At 39.4% G+C, this 16,458-nt stretch overlaps 1 protein-coding gene across 4 annotated transcripts; it reads right to left on the bottom strand.

Moving 5' to 3' along the window:
- Window positions 1–1,884: 1,884 nt before the first annotated feature.
- LOC122060998 (LRR receptor-like serine/threonine-protein kinase FEI 1) lies at window positions 1,885–5,655 on the bottom strand. 4 transcript variants are annotated; one of them, XM_042624140.1, is made up of 7 exons: window positions 5,299–5,655; window positions 4,936–5,141; window positions 4,538–4,720; window positions 4,131–4,463; window positions 3,497–3,745; window positions 2,751–2,884; window positions 1,885–2,307 (listed from the first exon to the last, which is right to left on the bottom strand). In XM_042624140.1, the coding sequence occupies exons 2-7, from the start codon at window positions 5,051–5,053 to the stop codon at window positions 2,083–2,085; spliced, it is 1,242 nt and encodes a 413-aa protein (XP_042480074.1). In that variant the 5' UTR covers window positions 5,054–5,141; window positions 5,299–5,655; the 3' UTR covers window positions 1,885–2,082. The 4 variants fall into 4 exon arrangements, with proteins under 4 accessions (XP_042480074.1, XP_042480077.1, XP_042480078.1 ...); XM_042624143.1 differs by having other exon boundaries at window positions 4,948–5,654; XM_042624144.1 differs by having other exon boundaries at window positions 4,538–4,711; window positions 4,948–5,652.
- Window positions 5,656–16,458: the final 10,803 nt, after the last annotated feature.

The following is a 16,458-nucleotide window of genomic DNA, read 5'->3' as shown; positions in this document are numbered from 1 at the left end:
GGGACGCCAAACTCAAAGAGCTAGGCCATACGCTCATGGCAACTCAAAATAGAATGAAGAGCATCTATAACAAAAATCATTGGGAGAGAGAGTTTGAGTTTGGAGACTGGGTTTATGTTAAGTTGCACCCGTATCGTCAAACGTTCCTTGCATTAATGAATGCATAAAAGTTGGCCCCACGATACTTTGATCCATACGATATCCTCCAACGCGTTAAGAAGGTGGCTTACAGGTTAGCACTGCCAAAGCATTCTAGAATCCATCCTACATTTCATGTATCCTTTTCAAAAAGCATTTGGGAGAACGACATCAGGTTCAAGATGAGTTGCCTATGGTACAAGAAGATGAAACCCTTCATCCTTTTCCACTGGCCATATTAGACTATCACACTTACAAAAGGCAGGCCCAAGTGCTTGTGCATTGGCGAGAACTCTCCCCATCTGAGGCAACTTGGGAGAATATGGAAACCATGAAGTTACAGTTTCCTGATCTTGGTCTGGAGGCAAGACCAAATTAAGGGGGGAGGAACATGTTACACGTGGGTGTGTGAGAATAAGCCACGTGCATGTGCCATGCATGACCAAGTCGTAGGAGAGGAATCCCGTCAAAGACCGAGTCTTAAGGAGGGAAAAGTAGTAAGAGGTTGTTATTTTATTTGGAAGGGAAGCATTATGTGGGCGGTTATAGGGGAGAGATAGTGAGGTGTCATGTTGAATAAGTCAGCTATGTATGAAGATATCTGAAAACTATGAATGAATAGGGGTTAAACTATGAATGAAGATATCTGAAAATTAATCCAAATCATCTACCTTGCGTAGTGAGCTCAGGCTTCCTCAGTAAAGCCACTTGTCAAACCATTGCTTTTTCTACATTTTTCTGATATCCCGTTCTACACCATGGGTGGGAAGAACCGTACTATGTTGTACGTACCATTGAGAGAGAGAGAGAGAGTTTGGAATGGGAAGCTTTGTTGCGATTTTTCCACAACACATGGTCTTTTGTTTTCATAAATGTTTCTTTATGTTGCCATTAAGAGTGCTTAAAGAAGCATTTATGGAAGAAAAAAGACATTTGTGGTCGACTTAGATCAAGAGCTGATCTAAGAGAGAGAGAGAGAGATAGCAAGGAAGAAAAGAAGAGGAAATGGCAGCCATGAGTCTGGGTGTTCTATGAGAGTTACATGGGCCGGAAGAAAAATCGAGGGCTAAAATATCAAATGTCAAAACACATAAATAGATGAGGGAGATCATTGGTTTGGGTAATTTTGTGATTCCTATTTTTTGTTTGATAATTTGGCTAAACAAAATATTGGGTCATTGACATTTTAGAAAATCAAAACCCTTTTTCGAATAATCTTGTAATTTTCAAAAATTTTATCTGAAAAACCATTAGGTGGCAAATGTTGCCAACACCCCTTTTCTTTTGCTCAAACTTATTGTAAATCTTATGCAAGAAATGGATAGAAAAGAAACATAGTAAGACGAAAATGATGATAGTGCAAGAGCTGTTTCATTGACTGGGTCTAAACTCAAGGCAGTTTTTGGCTGTTGCAAGAGCTGGACCTTAAAAACAAATTGATGGTGTCCTTATCTTGCTGTTGCAAAAGCTGAACATTGAAAATAATTTGGTAGTGCCTTTATCTGCCAAGAGAATTACACCATCCAAGACCCCTCCTTGCATTATTATCTTACAAAGATGAGATTTTCTTATTGACACCCATTAAAGAATTGTAATTTGTTATGATACTTTTCCTTTTTTCCTTTTAATATAATACATTTTTTCTTCAATGAATGTAACATCTGTCATTTCACATATGTGCTTTAAAATATGTAAGACAATGACAGCTTTTGATGATGATATAATATATAATACGTCACTTTCAAATTAATTATGAAATCCTTTTTTTTATTCACCGATGACAAAGGGCAATTAAAAGAAATTATCAAATTATGAATACAATAATAGAGGTGTCATATAGACAGTCCCTATAATGCAATAACTATACAAAGCCTCAGAGAAAGAGGCACAACCCTCAAAAATGGATGAGATAGCCTCATTCCAAAAACAGAAATCATATTCCCACTAATAGCAGTCTGATTGTGACTCATAGAACTCACTAGGGCAAGGTGACATGATCTCTTCCTCTAGCATCTGCAAGACATGTTTCATTGAAGGGCGATCATCTGGATTTGCATCAGTGCACTTTGTGGCAATATCAAGGACCACTTGAACAGTCTCTACGTCTGCATCAATGCACCTTCTATCCACTATGTCGGCCAATCGTTTTTCTCTGATCATTGTATTCATCTGAAAATTTGCAGCAGAACAAACCTCTGTTAATAAATTTAGAACAATTGCGAAAAAAATATGATATCCTGCCGATGTAAAAATAAAAGATAGGAAAAGAAAAGATTTCTTTAGCGCTTGTAAATACCAAAAAATAAATAGAGGGAGATGGCAACCCACGTCACACCAATGGCAGCATGGGAAATAATATAATCTACAAGGACCCCAAATGGTTGTGGAGGAAGAGAGAAAATAATAAAAAAGTCAAAAAAACCATTGTGAGAAGACTTCCTCTTAAATAAATTACTGTCATAGGTGAGGTGGTGGAGAAATGGGGTATAGGTCACTTTCTAAGAACTAGATTTGAAAATTATGGATTTCATAAAAGAAACTTAGAACATATTTGGGTGTTTCTTATTTGACAGAATTTGGGTCCAAGGGGAAGTTAAATTTGGAGAACTCACCCAACCAACGACATTCAAGCCCTTCTTAACAAAAGATTGATCAGTAGGCCTCTTCCCAGTGACAAGCTCTAACAAGAGAACTCCAAAGCTGTACACATCTGACTTCTCAGTGACTTGTCCACTATTCAGATATTCTGCTCCACAAGTGGCAAATTCAGTCATTTGCAATGTTTATCGATCGACTAATCAATTGAACATGAGATGAACAAAACAATTATCCACAAATAAAGTCAATTAGTAAGGTGGCAAGACTGGAGTGTAATGTTGTGAACCATGCATAATTATCATATGTATGAACTGATATTTAGCTATATATGATCTTCATGACATTTGTCATTATGTAACGCCTACAGTTGAAGTCATTCTGCTCCACAAGTGGCAAAACATTCACTAACTGATTGAACATGATGAACGATACAATTACCAACAAATAAGTCAACTATTAAGGGCGAGATTGGGATTTAATGTAGTAAACCGTACATGATATCATATGTAGCCTAATGCTTCTTGACATTGTCATGAGCCTGAAACAGGATTTTTAAACTGTTTCAGACTCATGTTTAACAATCCTTTCACTTTGATATGAGAGAGAGAGTACACCATAAGGTTACCACCATGAGGAACCCATGGGGAAAACCACTAAATAAGGGATCTGTAAAATTACTATTTATTGGAGTTGGTTTGGGTTGGAGATCCACAGAAGATATAATGAGTCAGACAAATAAAGGAAATGCATGGCAACAAACCTGGTGCCAAATAACCAAAAGTGCCAGCAACCACAGTAGTCACATGGGCATCCTCATCTACCAAGAGCTTGGCAAGACCAAAGTCAGAAACATGAGGTTCGAGATTTTGATCAAGTAGAATATTGCTGGATTTTATGTCACGGTGCACGATTGGTGGGCAGCAGTCATGGTGTAAGTATGCCAATCCCCTAGCTGAACCAAGGGCTATTCGTAAGCGAATATTCCAGTTCAGGGGCTGTCCACCATGCTCTGAAGACAAAAATGAAAATGAAATTAATAAGATTGGACTTTGAACCAAGGGTAACAACATTGGTTCTGTATAATGCAGCCTAAATCTTAACAAATAATAATATCAACCAGTGAGGCCACCATGTGATTGCCCCCAAAAAGGGAACATTCCCTCACCCCTCCAAAAAAGAAAAGGGTCAAAACCTTTTCCTAACTCTTACTGTCTTACAAAATGGAATGATGAGATTGTTAAGAACATCCGTTTTCATGGTCGGACCCATCAAACGTTAACAATTTGACCATTATGTGTATGGTATTATCGCTAGTATACTGTTGATATCAATATAACCCTTTGTATAGCCTTAATAGAACCAAACATCTTTATTCAGTTCGAAAATTTGCATACCATGGAGGAGGTGATCTAAGCTGCCCAAGGCCAAATAATCATATATGAGAAGTTTGGCAGTGGGAAGCCTGCAGTAACCTCGCAGGTTTACAAGATTTATATGCTTGATGGTACCCAAAATCTCGAGTTCCCTCTCAAAAACTTGATCACATCCTTCACGACTACGATCAATTCTTTTAACAGCAAATGCACTACAATTGTTCATAACCATCTTGTATACGGTTCCAAATCCCCCTGATCCTACCACATCCTCTTCACCAAGTGTCTCGATCTTTTCTATGATTTCATATGAGGCATAAGGAAGATTGCCATGGAATGTGACAAGCTTGGCACCTATAAAAAGGAAACAGTTAGCCAGATAAATAGATTGATCCACAGAAAACAGGTATAAGATTTGAACAACTTACTTGAATCTTGATCAACTTGCTTCTTGACTTCTTTATATTTCTTGGCAGCTCTTTCCTTCTTTGATAGTAAACAAATCCAGAGGAAAACGAGAAGCACAATAAGCACAAGACCCATTGTGGACATTGCACCAATCAGAACTCCACTCATGTAATGAGAAGATCGTTTAGTAAGGTCTGCAGTAACTTCGTCATAAATCAAAGCGGTGTTAGTTTTTGGACAGGTGCACATACGTGTTACTTAAGGGTAGTTGATTTCCAAGAAAAGGAAACTAATAATGTTCAAATCAAATCAATTCACTAGTTTAGGTTAGGTGATCAAGTCCAGTTGCGAGCTTAGTTTGGTCGTTCTACAAGGAAAATTATTGCATCGTAAAAAAAAAATATTGTCTACAGCTTGCCTTGTGGTTCACCTTCTTCATGTGGTAGCACAGCTGGGAATCCCAAGGAACTCTGACATGGCTTTTGTATTTGCTGGCCGCACAAATCTAAATTGCCAGTAAACCTGTGCAAACACATTCTCAGAACAAGCTCAATAGGAGAGCACACAGAACAAAATGTAGCTGGTTGTTAGAGAGAAAACATTGAAAAGAGAATGATGGGACACCAAATGACATGGCTTTTGTATTTTCTGACCGCACAAATCTAAATTGCCAGTAAACCTGTGCAAACACATTCTCAGAACAAGCTCAATAGGAGAGCACACAGAACAAAATGTAGCTGGTTGTTAGAGAGAAAACATTGAAAAGAGAATGATGGGACACCAAATCACTGACATGGTAATATATAATTAATCCCTAATGTGAACATGTTTGACACTTCAAATTCCCAGCATTCCTGGTTAGACAGTCACCAGGATCACCATTGATCTCACCTACAAAGACTTATGGGTGGATGATATTTGTAATCCATTTCTCTACTCACGAGACAAATTGCATGCATTTCCTCTATTTGTCCAAAGGGTACATTTAGATGGTTCCCCCACCTTCCTAGGTTTTCAAATACCTCTGTGATTTATGTACATATCATATAGAAAATTATAAGAATATTTTATTTTGTATAAGTTGTCCTCCTCTCCCAAACGTTTTTCAGATCTTGTTACATACATATCATATAGAAAATTATAAGAATATTTTATTTTGTATAAGTTGTCCTCCTCTCCCAAACGTTTTTCAGATCTTGTTACATATACACGTCCTAGTACGTATAGCACAACACCCCCCCCCAAAAAAAATAAATAAATAAATAAAACCACTATGATCACCAAAACTATAGCCTAGATTCAGGCTGTTGTGACCAAAAATTGACCGTCAGCTCCAAGAGAGACCAGCAAGGCTGCAAAATCAAGAGGGGCCAGAAGGGTGCTACGGCCAAGATTCTCCGACGCCAAAGTCAGTTTTCAGACAACAATAAGAAGTTCTTGTACAGAAAGAACAGTGGGAAGAGAAGGATTCGATCCTCCTCTTTTATCTGGACAATCTTCTTATTTATAGGGTGAGAGGTAATGAATCCCTAATCCCAATAAAGGGGGTGAAATACCTTGTTTACCCTTGTAGGCAAGTGCCTTGAGTCGGTGGAGAGACCCTTGCCTTATGGTTAGCTTTTCTGAATGCCACATCTCCCACGCCTAGGGCGTATCTACAAGGGCACAAGCCTATGTATACTCCACGAGAACAAGGCCACAAGGGCAATGCCCCAACAAATCGCCAAGGGCGTATCTACAAGGGCACAACCCTATACTCCATGAGAGCAAAGCGCCAAGGGCAAGGCCCAAAACACCACACTAGTTAACTCCGGGCATAGCCTTATCACCGTGCAAGCAACTACACCTACTATACCACCGATCAACAAGCTATAGCTACAAAGCACCAGGCTACAATATCAAGCTACAACTACGGGTTAAAGCTACAAACCAGCACTTGCCTTGGATGGCCATTCCCAAGGATGCTGCTTGGTTCTCTTACCTTGGATGACCATTCCTAAGGACTTACATGTATACAAGATCTCAGTTGCAATGGGCGCATCGAACGACGACAAAGCATGCCTTGGACGACCATTCCCAAGGACTGCTCATAAAGCTACAAGGCATGCCTTGACCATTCCAAAGATTTGTTATCTTCTAGCATAGTTTTCAAGGTTGTTTTACCATGGTCGGGACTCAGGTTGCTTAACCAATCTTCTGCTCGGTGCTCAGTTCTCTAAGCCAAGTTCTGGTCGGGGTTGGTAAACCAAGCCAAAATCCCTAGTTGGCCTAAGGTAGCTCACCATTCTCTAGTCTGGTTAGCCCTACATGTTCTGGTTAGTTATACCTGGTCTACCCACTTCTCCTTGGTTTTTAGCTCTTCAACTCAAATCATCATCTCAATTTATCATTTTGGCTCTTCAGCCCATCGGCTCCCTCATGCTCGAGTTCTTGACAATCAAACAAGAACACCTCATTTACGCGGGGGGCATCCGATGCACCCAAAGAACACCTCACCAATAGGCATGGGACACTTGGCATTCAGAAAAGCCAACCATAAGGCAAAGAACTCTCCACTAGGCACTTGCCTACAAGGGTAAGCAAGGTATTCACCTCCTTTATTGGGATTAGGGTTTCATCTCCCTCACCCTATAAATAAGAAGATTGTCCAGGTAAAAGAGGAGGGTCGAATCCTTCTCTTGCACTGATCTTTATAAACAAGAACTCTTCATTGTTGTCTAAAAACTGACTCGGAGAGTCCTGGCCGAGGCACCTTCCAGCTCCTCTTAATTTTGCAGGTCTCTCCCAGAGCCGACGATCAATTTTTGTTGCAACACAGGCTATTTATTGTCCAGTGTTCTAAATGATTGGTTTTCTCTATGGAAATCCTAGTGAATACTCTATTATCATCCACATATCTACTTAATTAATGTCAAGTTGGTTAATATAATGCTTCTATAATCGTTTGAAAAATTAATTCTATTTCAAGAATTTGGACATTTGAATAGAGGATGCGCCCTCTAAATGGTGGAGCATAGGTTACAATGGCTCACTATGTATGGCATGCAGCCTATCCAGTGGTCCAAACCTTCATTTCTACACCAGCGAAGGTGAAAATATTTTTCCCATTCTTATTATTGCAATTTCTGTTCATAGTGCTTTCATTTTGAAGTTTTACCCCATTAGCTAGGATTTTGAATAGACATTAACAAATTAGGGATGTTTAATATGTCAAACATCCTCGCTTTCTTCCAATATTGATATGGATCTGTTGAGACCTCCAATCCAATTCTAATACCTTAAACATTGGGTATAAGAAGAGACTGAACTTCATGCACATACATTAGACCCCCGACCCAAGAAACAAAAATTTGTCTCCAACTCTCTGCACTGGATAATATCATATTATCATGCTGATTATGGATGTGGGGGATATTATAACTGGCCCAAGCTTGGTCCAGATCTACACATATCTATAATACATATGCAGTATCTTCTTCCATACCGAACATATAAGGCTTACTAATCATGAATTTTATGAAAAGAAAGATTTAAATAGCTAATCTTGTATTTAAATAGTCCACATATTCTGTCTTAATATCCAGGTAAAATACCAAGACCCTGGATGATTTAGGTTATGATTATTACCAAGCAATTTCATCATTGAGTTAAAATATCTGTTAAGTTTGTCTCGAATTCTTGACCCGTTTTGAAGATTGACCCGATCCGACATATTTTGGTGGCGACCCGAATGGGATTTTTTCTGAGATCTGTGATGGAAGCTATCGGCCCAAGCCCGGAGCCCATCACTGATCTCGTATCTCGTATGGGGGTGCAGGGGCGTAGCCCCCGCGGTATGGTTCGACCGGATCGACCGCGACCCGATGGGTCGAACCGCTATTTGGAGTATATATATATAATGTACTGTTGCTTGTTGAGAGTCATTGTATTCTAGGGTTTTCATGAAGCTAGGGTTTCAGGGCGAGTTCTTCCTCGCCGCTGTTAGGGTGTAATCCTTCTTCTGCATAGTGAATCATCTTCTTCTTCGCCTGAGGACGTAGCACACCACCCTGGTGTGTGAACCTCGTTAAATCTCTGTGTCGTACGGATCTATTGTCTTTCTTTATTCGTGTTTCTTGGTGTTTGATCTAACAAACTGGTATCAAAGCTCTTGGTTACTTCGATCCATGGCTTCAACGAAATACGATATTGATAGGTTTGACGGCAACATCAGTTTCAGTTTATGGCAGGTTCGAATGATGGCTGTTCTCACGCAGCAGGGTTTGAAGAAAACCCTATTTGGGAAGGCGAAGAAACCTGCAACTATGTCCGATGATGATTGGAGCGATTTGGATGATAAAGCCCTTTCAGCTATTCAGTTGTGTCTTTCGAATGATGTTCTACAGGAAGTTCTCTCAGAGAAAACGGCTGCAGAGTTATGGGTGAAGTTAGAGAACCTCTACCTCACCAAATCCCTCACCAATAGGTTGAGATTGAAGCAACAACTGTATACCCTTCATATGGGCGAAGGTACTTCTATTAAATCCCATATATCTGAGTTCAATTCTATTGTTACTGATTTGAAAAGGATAGATGTTAAAATAGACGATGAAGATTTGGCCCTATTATTGTTATGTTCTCTGCCTCCATCTTATAAGCACTTTAGGGATACCATGATTTATGGTAGAGAGACAATCTCTATTGAGGATGTCAAAACGAATCTGCAAAGCAAGCAGAAGATTGATGATGAGTTGACAACTACCAATAAATCTGATGGTGTTGGTTTGGTAGCTAGAGGGAGAACGAATGAAAGGGGTTCATATGGTGACAAAAAGAAGGCTAGATCAAAATCTAAGCACAAGAATTTAACCTGCAATTACTGTAAGAAAAAGGGTCATATTAAATCTGAATGCTAAAGCTTTTAAATAAGCAGAAGGCAGGTGGTGGTGCTCAAAATCAACAGAATAGAGATGATTCTGCAGAAGCCAGTATTGCTGAAGATGAGAGTGAGTCTGATATGCTTTTGGTGACTGATGATAAAGTTAGATCACAGGATGAATGGATTCTTGACTCTGGTTGTTCCTACCATATGTGTCCCAATCGTGAATGGTTCTCCACATACGAATCAGTTCGAGGTGGAGTTGTGTTGATGGGAAATAATGCTTCTTGTAAGACCATTGGAATGTGAACGATCAATATCAAGATGTATGATGGCATTGTCAGAACCTTGTCCAATGTCAGGCATGTCCCTGATTTGAAGAAGAATCTCATCAATTTAGGCACTCTTGATTCAAATGGGTGCAAGTATACAGCTGAAGGTGGAGTCATGAAGGTCAGCAAGGGAGTTCTCTTATTGATGAAAGGAATCAAGGTTGGCAGTTTGTATGTGTTGCAGGGTACTACAGTCACTGGGTCTGTTGCAGCAGCTTCATCATCTATGACTGAATCAGATGTCACAAATTTATGGCACATGAGGTTAGGCCATATGAGTGAAAGAGCGATGGCATCATTAAGTAAAAGGGGCTTGTTGTGTGGTCAGAGTACAGGAGCAATGGAGTTCTGTGAGCATTGTGTGTTTGGGAAGCAGAAAAGAGTTAGTTTCAGTACTGCTATTCACAGGACCAAGGGAACTTTGGACTACATTCATTCAGACCTATGGGGGCCCTCCAGGGTTGCCTCAAAGGGGGCTGGTGCAAGATACTTGCTTACTTTCATTGACGATTTCTCTAGGAAAGTTTGGGTCTATTTCTTGAAGCACAAAAATGAAGTATTTGTCACTTTCAAACAGTGGAAGAATTTGCTTGAGAAGCAGACCGGGAAACAAATTAAAAGGTTGAGAACCGATAATGGCCTAGAGTTTTGTGAAGGTGACTTTAATGAGTTCTGCAAAAATGAAGGTATTGCAAGACACCATACAGTTGTTAAAACACCCCAGCAGAATGGAGTGGCAGAGCGTATGAATAGAACCTTGTTAGAAAAGGCAAGGTGTATGTTATCAAATGCAGGATTGGGCAAGGATTTCTGGGCAGAAGCAATTAACACAGCAACCTTGTTGGTGAATCGATCTCCTTGCACAGCTATTGAGTGCAAGACTCCAGAAGAAGTTTGGTCAGGTAAACCTGCAGACTACTCAAATTTAAAAGTATTTGGATGTCCTGCTTATGCACATGTAAATGAAGGGAAGTTGGAACCTAGGGCTAAGAAATGCATTTTTCTTGGGTATGGATCTGGAGTGAAAGGATACAGGTTGTGGTGTTCTGATCCAAAGTCTCCAAAGTTTCTTATTAGCAGAGATGTTACTTTTGATGAATCTGCTATGTTGCATCCTAGGAAAGAGGTTCCTATTCATTGTGATGAAGGCCAAGAAAAAACTAGAGAGAAGGTGGAGTTTGAAATTGGTGGTTCATCTTCAAACAAAGCACAATCTACTTTAGTCCAGTTGCCTACTTTTACTGAAGGAGATGATGCTCAAGAGAATCAAGAAGAAGAGCGGTACAGCATTGCCAAGGATAGACCAAGGAGGAATATTAGACAACCACAAAAGTATGGGCATGCTGAATTTGTTGCTTATGCATTGTCTGTTGCAGATACAATTGAAAATAGTGAGCCTGCAACATATTCTGAAGCTATTGCTTCAATTGATTCTACAAAATGGTTGATTGCCATGAATGAGAAGATGGAATCTCTTCATAAAAATCAGACTTGGGAGCTTGTGAAGCCGAGAACAGGGAAGAAAATTGTTGGTTGCAAATGGGTCTTCAAGAAGAAGGAATCTGCCTCAGGTGTTGAAGATGCTAGGTACAAGGCACGTTTGGTTGCAAAGGGCTACAGTCAGGTACAAGGAATTGATTTTAATGATGTTTTCTCACCTGTTGTTAAGCATAGTTCTATTCGTGTCCTACTTGCTTTAGTTGCTATGCATGATTTGGAGTTGGAGCAACTTGATGTGAAAATAGCATTCTTGCATGGTGAACTAGAAGAACAGATTTATATGCATCAACCTAAAGGGTTTGCTATTGAAGATAAGGAGGACCATGTATGCTTGTTAAAGAAGTCCCTATATGGTTTGAAACAATCTCCTAGACAGTGGTATAAAAGGTTTGATTCAGTTATGGCTAGTTTTGGATATTCCAGGTGTCAATATGACTGTTGTGTTTATTTCAGAAAGCTCTCTGATGGATCATTCATATATTTGTTGCTTTATGTTGATGATATGTTGATTGCAGCAAAAGATAGGAATGAGGTCAATAGGTTGAAGAAACAATTAAGTTCTGAATTTGAGATGAAAGATTTGGGGGCAGCAAGGAAGATCCTTGGTATGGAGATCAAGAGGGATAGAAAAGCAGGGAAGCTGTGGCTATCTCAACAAAAGTACACTGAGAAGGTATTGAATCGTTTTGGCATGAAAGATGCCAAACCTGTAACTACTCCTCTTGCATCTCATTTTAGACTGTCAACTGCTCTATCACCTAAGACAGATGAAGAGGTGGAGTACATGTCACGTGTTCCATACTCTAGTGCAGTTGGCTCCGTTATGTATGCTATGGTTTGCACTCGTCCTGACATTTCACAAGCTGTCAGTGTGGTGAGCAGATATTTGTCATGTCCAGGTAAAGCTCATTGGGAAGCAGTGAAGTGGATACTTAGGTACTTGAAAGGGACCTCTGGTGTTTGTTTGGAGTTTGGGAGGAATGGTGATAGTTTATCTGGTTATGTTGATTCAGATTATGCAGGTGATCTTGACAAGAGAAGGTCACTCACAGGCTATGTATTTACTCTTGGAGGAAGTACGGTTAGTTGGAAAGCTACTTTACAAGCTACAGTTGCATTATCTACCACTGAAGCAGAGTATATGGCAGTGACTGAGGCAATTAAAGAAGCTATTTGGCTTAGAGGTTTGTTGGGAGAACTCAGCATGGATCATGGGGTGACTGTTGTCCATTGTGATAGCCAGAGTGCTATTCACTTGACTAAAGATTCAATGTATCATGAGAGGACAAAGCACATTGATGTTCGGTATTATTTCATAAAAGAGATAATTGCTCAAGGTAATATTCAAGTGTTGAAGATTGGTACTGAAGACAATCCAGCTGATATGTTGACTAAGCCTTTATGTGTTGGTAAGTTCGAGCATTGCTTGAACTTACTTGGTGTTTGTCATGTTTGAGTTCAGCCCTTTGGAGGGCTATTGGAGAAGATGAAGATATTAGCTATTTGTTTATCTGTTGGAGGAGAATTCAAGGCAAGGTGGAGATTTGTTAAGTCTGTCTCGAATTCTTGACCCGTTTTGAAGATTGACCCGATCCGACATATTTTGGTGGCGACCCGAATGGGAATTTTTCTGAGATCTGTGATGGAAGCAGAGGGCTTGGGCCTATCTCGTATGGGGGTGCGGGGGCTACGCCCCCGCGGTATGGTTCGACCGGATCGACCGTGACCCGATGGGTCGAACCGCTATTTGGAGTATATATATATGATGTACTGTTGCTTGTTGAGAGTCATTGTATTCTAGGGTTTTCACGAAGCTAGGGTTTCAGGGCGAGTTCTTCCTCGCCGCTGTTAGGGTGTAATCCTTCTTCTGCATAGTGGATCATCTTCTTCTTCGCCCGAGGACGTAGCACACCACCCTGGTGTGTGAACCTCGTTAAATCTCTGTGTCGTACGGATCTATTATCTTTCTTTATTCGTGTTTCTTGGTGTTTGATCTAACAGATTAGAAGAAAAGCCATTTCTAAGCTAGGTAGAGGTGGTGGATTTCCAACCTTTAGGAACAATAGCTCTACACTTGTCCAAGACATCTGCTTTGATATCCTTCATGACTCCAAGTCAATGTCTTCAACTGGTTATGAAATGACAAAAATTTCTCTCCTTTCAAATGTGGGCAACTGCTATGCCAACTTGGCTATACAACCGATTTAAAATGCTTTTTTTCTTCTCTTCTCCCCCCCTCCCCTTACTTTGAGTAATGGAATTTGAAGGAATGATGATGAGGCCATGAACCCACAAGCTAATTTTACCTTAATAACCAATAATCAGGGGAAGAAGATAAGAACTTCAGAGTTCAATGCAGCTATCTATGAACATCATTTAACGCATACATCTACACACACCTACCATTACATTGCATTCATTCATTTATAGTCTGGAACTTCTGCAACTATCTCATTCTCTTAATTTAATTTGTACGTGCAAGATTAAGCTGATGGAGAAGGATAGTTTTTGGTGATGAAATCCAATGAAAGTAGCCATTATAACATAACAATTTAATCAAACATAATCTTCTTCAGAGAGAGAGAAGAAGAAGAAGAAGAAGATGAAAGATGGAGTTTAAAAGGATCCCATCTCTCTCTCTCTCTCTCTCTCTCTCTCTCTCTCTCTCTCTCCTCGCTTTGAGTACTTGCATTTGAAAGAGGGAAAAAGGCGAAGCTGGCCATGAAACCAAAAGTTACTTGTATCTCTGCGTGCGTCTCACATGGTCCATTTGGGAATGGAAGGCAACTAAATTATAACCAATAAACAGGAGAAGAAGGCAAGAACCAAAATAAGAAAAAGAAGAAGAGAAGATTCAGAGTTCAATGTAGCTATATATGAACTTCATTGAAAGCATATATGCACAATAATACACCAAATTCATTCATAGCCTGTAACAACCCCATCCTCCCCCTCCACCAACCCAACAACAACAACAACAACAACAAAAGAAAGAAGGAAAAGTGCAGTATTCGAAGCTCTCTGTAACTATCTTACTTTCTTAATTTTCACATGCATGACTAAGATGAGGAATGAGGAGGAGAAGAAGAAGCTGTGGACACATTGGGACGACGTTTTTGGTGACGACATCCAACAAAACAGGCCATAATAACATGAACAATGTCATTAAACATCGTCTTCTTCACGGACCTCCTCTTTGGTGGAATTACTGATCCTCTCTTTTGAAGCTCCACCCATTCTGGCCTCCTCTCGGCTCGTCCCACCATCTCTCCTTGGGTTGACCCCATCCCTCTCTTTACTTCTCTTCTTCTTTCTTGTTTGCTCTCTTCTTATGGTAATGGTAATTAGGGTTGCTGAATGAAGTGTGGTTTGAGAGAGAGAGAGGGTGTTACTAAATAGGTAAGTGAATGATAAATAAAGCAAAGCGGTTTTCCTTGAAAGTGACCGGGCATATCTGTTTTGAGGGGTTCCTAGATAGCAATAAATAAATAAACAAAAATGAGTTGGAGTTTCTCTGTACATTAGGGCAACCAATTGGAATAATGATCTTTCCCTGTAGGTTTGCAAATACACCCTAAGGTTTTTGTATTTTCCAATATACCCTTTAACCAGAGTAGGATTCCATTTTGGTGCCTGTGAGTACGGGCAACAAGAAGATTTTTTCCATCATCTGTGCACTTTGGTTTTGGGAGTTGAGACCACGAAGGAATGTTTGGATTTTTGCTGCTTCTCTACCCATATGGCAGAGTAATCTAGCCTACACATAAGCTTCTAGCATGAGGTTGTTAACTCTAATTTCCTTTTGAGTTTTCATTTTCTCTTTTCTAGTAATAAACCAGAGGTGCGGGTGTGAAAAGACTATGCTAGCGATAGAGGGTTTTTTCGTCCATAAATTAATAAATACATTTTTCTCACTTTTTTGTTTCAATACACTTATTATCCCTCACATATTTATTTATTTCCCATTTCTTGTTGAATTTTCCATTAATTCCATATTTTGGATTCTATAAGTTAACACAATATTTCATTTCCGTCTTCCGTCACTTAATCTCAGAAGAAAATTAATCTTAATAATTGTTTATAATTTTTTTTTACTTGATTAAGCCGTCGAGCCTTCAAGTAATAATGTGAGGAAAGCATAATTCAAATCTTTCAAAATGAAATATGTTCCAAGCATATATGTCATGGTTCCTTACTTTGACATGGTGCAAATATCTAAATAGCAACCTTCTAGATACTTTCTCAGACCTTTACCAATTATAAGTAGCAGTCATAATTTTTTTTTTAATCTATTTTTCATGATATTATACATTGATCAGACATATCATGGCCAATTCCTTAGAAAATATGGTGTCTTCCAAGCCAAAATTTTATCCATTGTTGAAATGTGTTTGAACATGAATAACTCCCAAGCCTTCATCATGGTTGGGGAGACACTCTTCCAGTGATAGTATGAGGAAAGCATAATTTGTCATCGAGCATAGAAATAGAAGGAGAAAACTTGGTCCATTGCAAAGATTGTTAGTCGTATTAATCTCACATCGATTATGAGTGGGACAATCTCTTTCCTACTATACCTGTGAACACCTTCTCCTATCAAATCAGACTTTAAAGATTAAAATTTTACATGGTATCAGAATAGGTTCTTTCCGGTACTGTCCTCCGTAGTTATATCCATGTGTAAGGTGGTTCCGACCCACCTACACCTGAGGGGGAGTGTTAGTCATATTAGTCTCACATTAATTCTGAGTGCAACAATCCATTTCCTCATATACCTATGAAATCTTCCTCTTATCAGATCAGTCTTTTGAGATTGAAACTTTACATGGTATCAAAACATGTTCTTTCCTATTCTATCTAGTTTTGTCCTCCCTAGTTATGTCCATGTGTAAGGTGGTTCCGATGCACCTACACATGAGGGGGACTGTTAGTCGTATTAGTTCTATATCGATTATGAGTGCGATAATCCTTTTCCTCATATACTTGTGAACAATTCCTCTTATCAGATTGGTGTTTTAAGATAGAAATTTACAAAGATGAACAATGATATTGTGGCGTGAATGAATGCAAACATGGGTGTTTTTGAGAACATGAGAAACTTCCCTCCAATTTAGAGAGAGAGAGAGAGAGAGAGAGAGAGAGAGAGAGAGAGAGAGAGAGATGGTTACATGAAAAAAAAAGGTGGAGGTGTTTCAATGTGAAAAGGAAGTTACTTTTTTCAAGTTTTATTTGTATTTGTTTTCATTAAATT

This window comes from Macadamia integrifolia, chromosome 14, assembly GCF_013358625.1.
Source record: "Macadamia integrifolia cultivar HAES 741 chromosome 14, SCU_Mint_v3, whole genome shotgun sequence".
NCBI classification, from domain to species: domain Eukaryota; kingdom Viridiplantae; phylum Streptophyta; class Magnoliopsida; order Proteales; family Proteaceae; genus Macadamia; species Macadamia integrifolia.
Note: the sequence above shows the minus strand (reverse complement) of the source record. Positions and strands in the feature narration are given on the sequence as shown.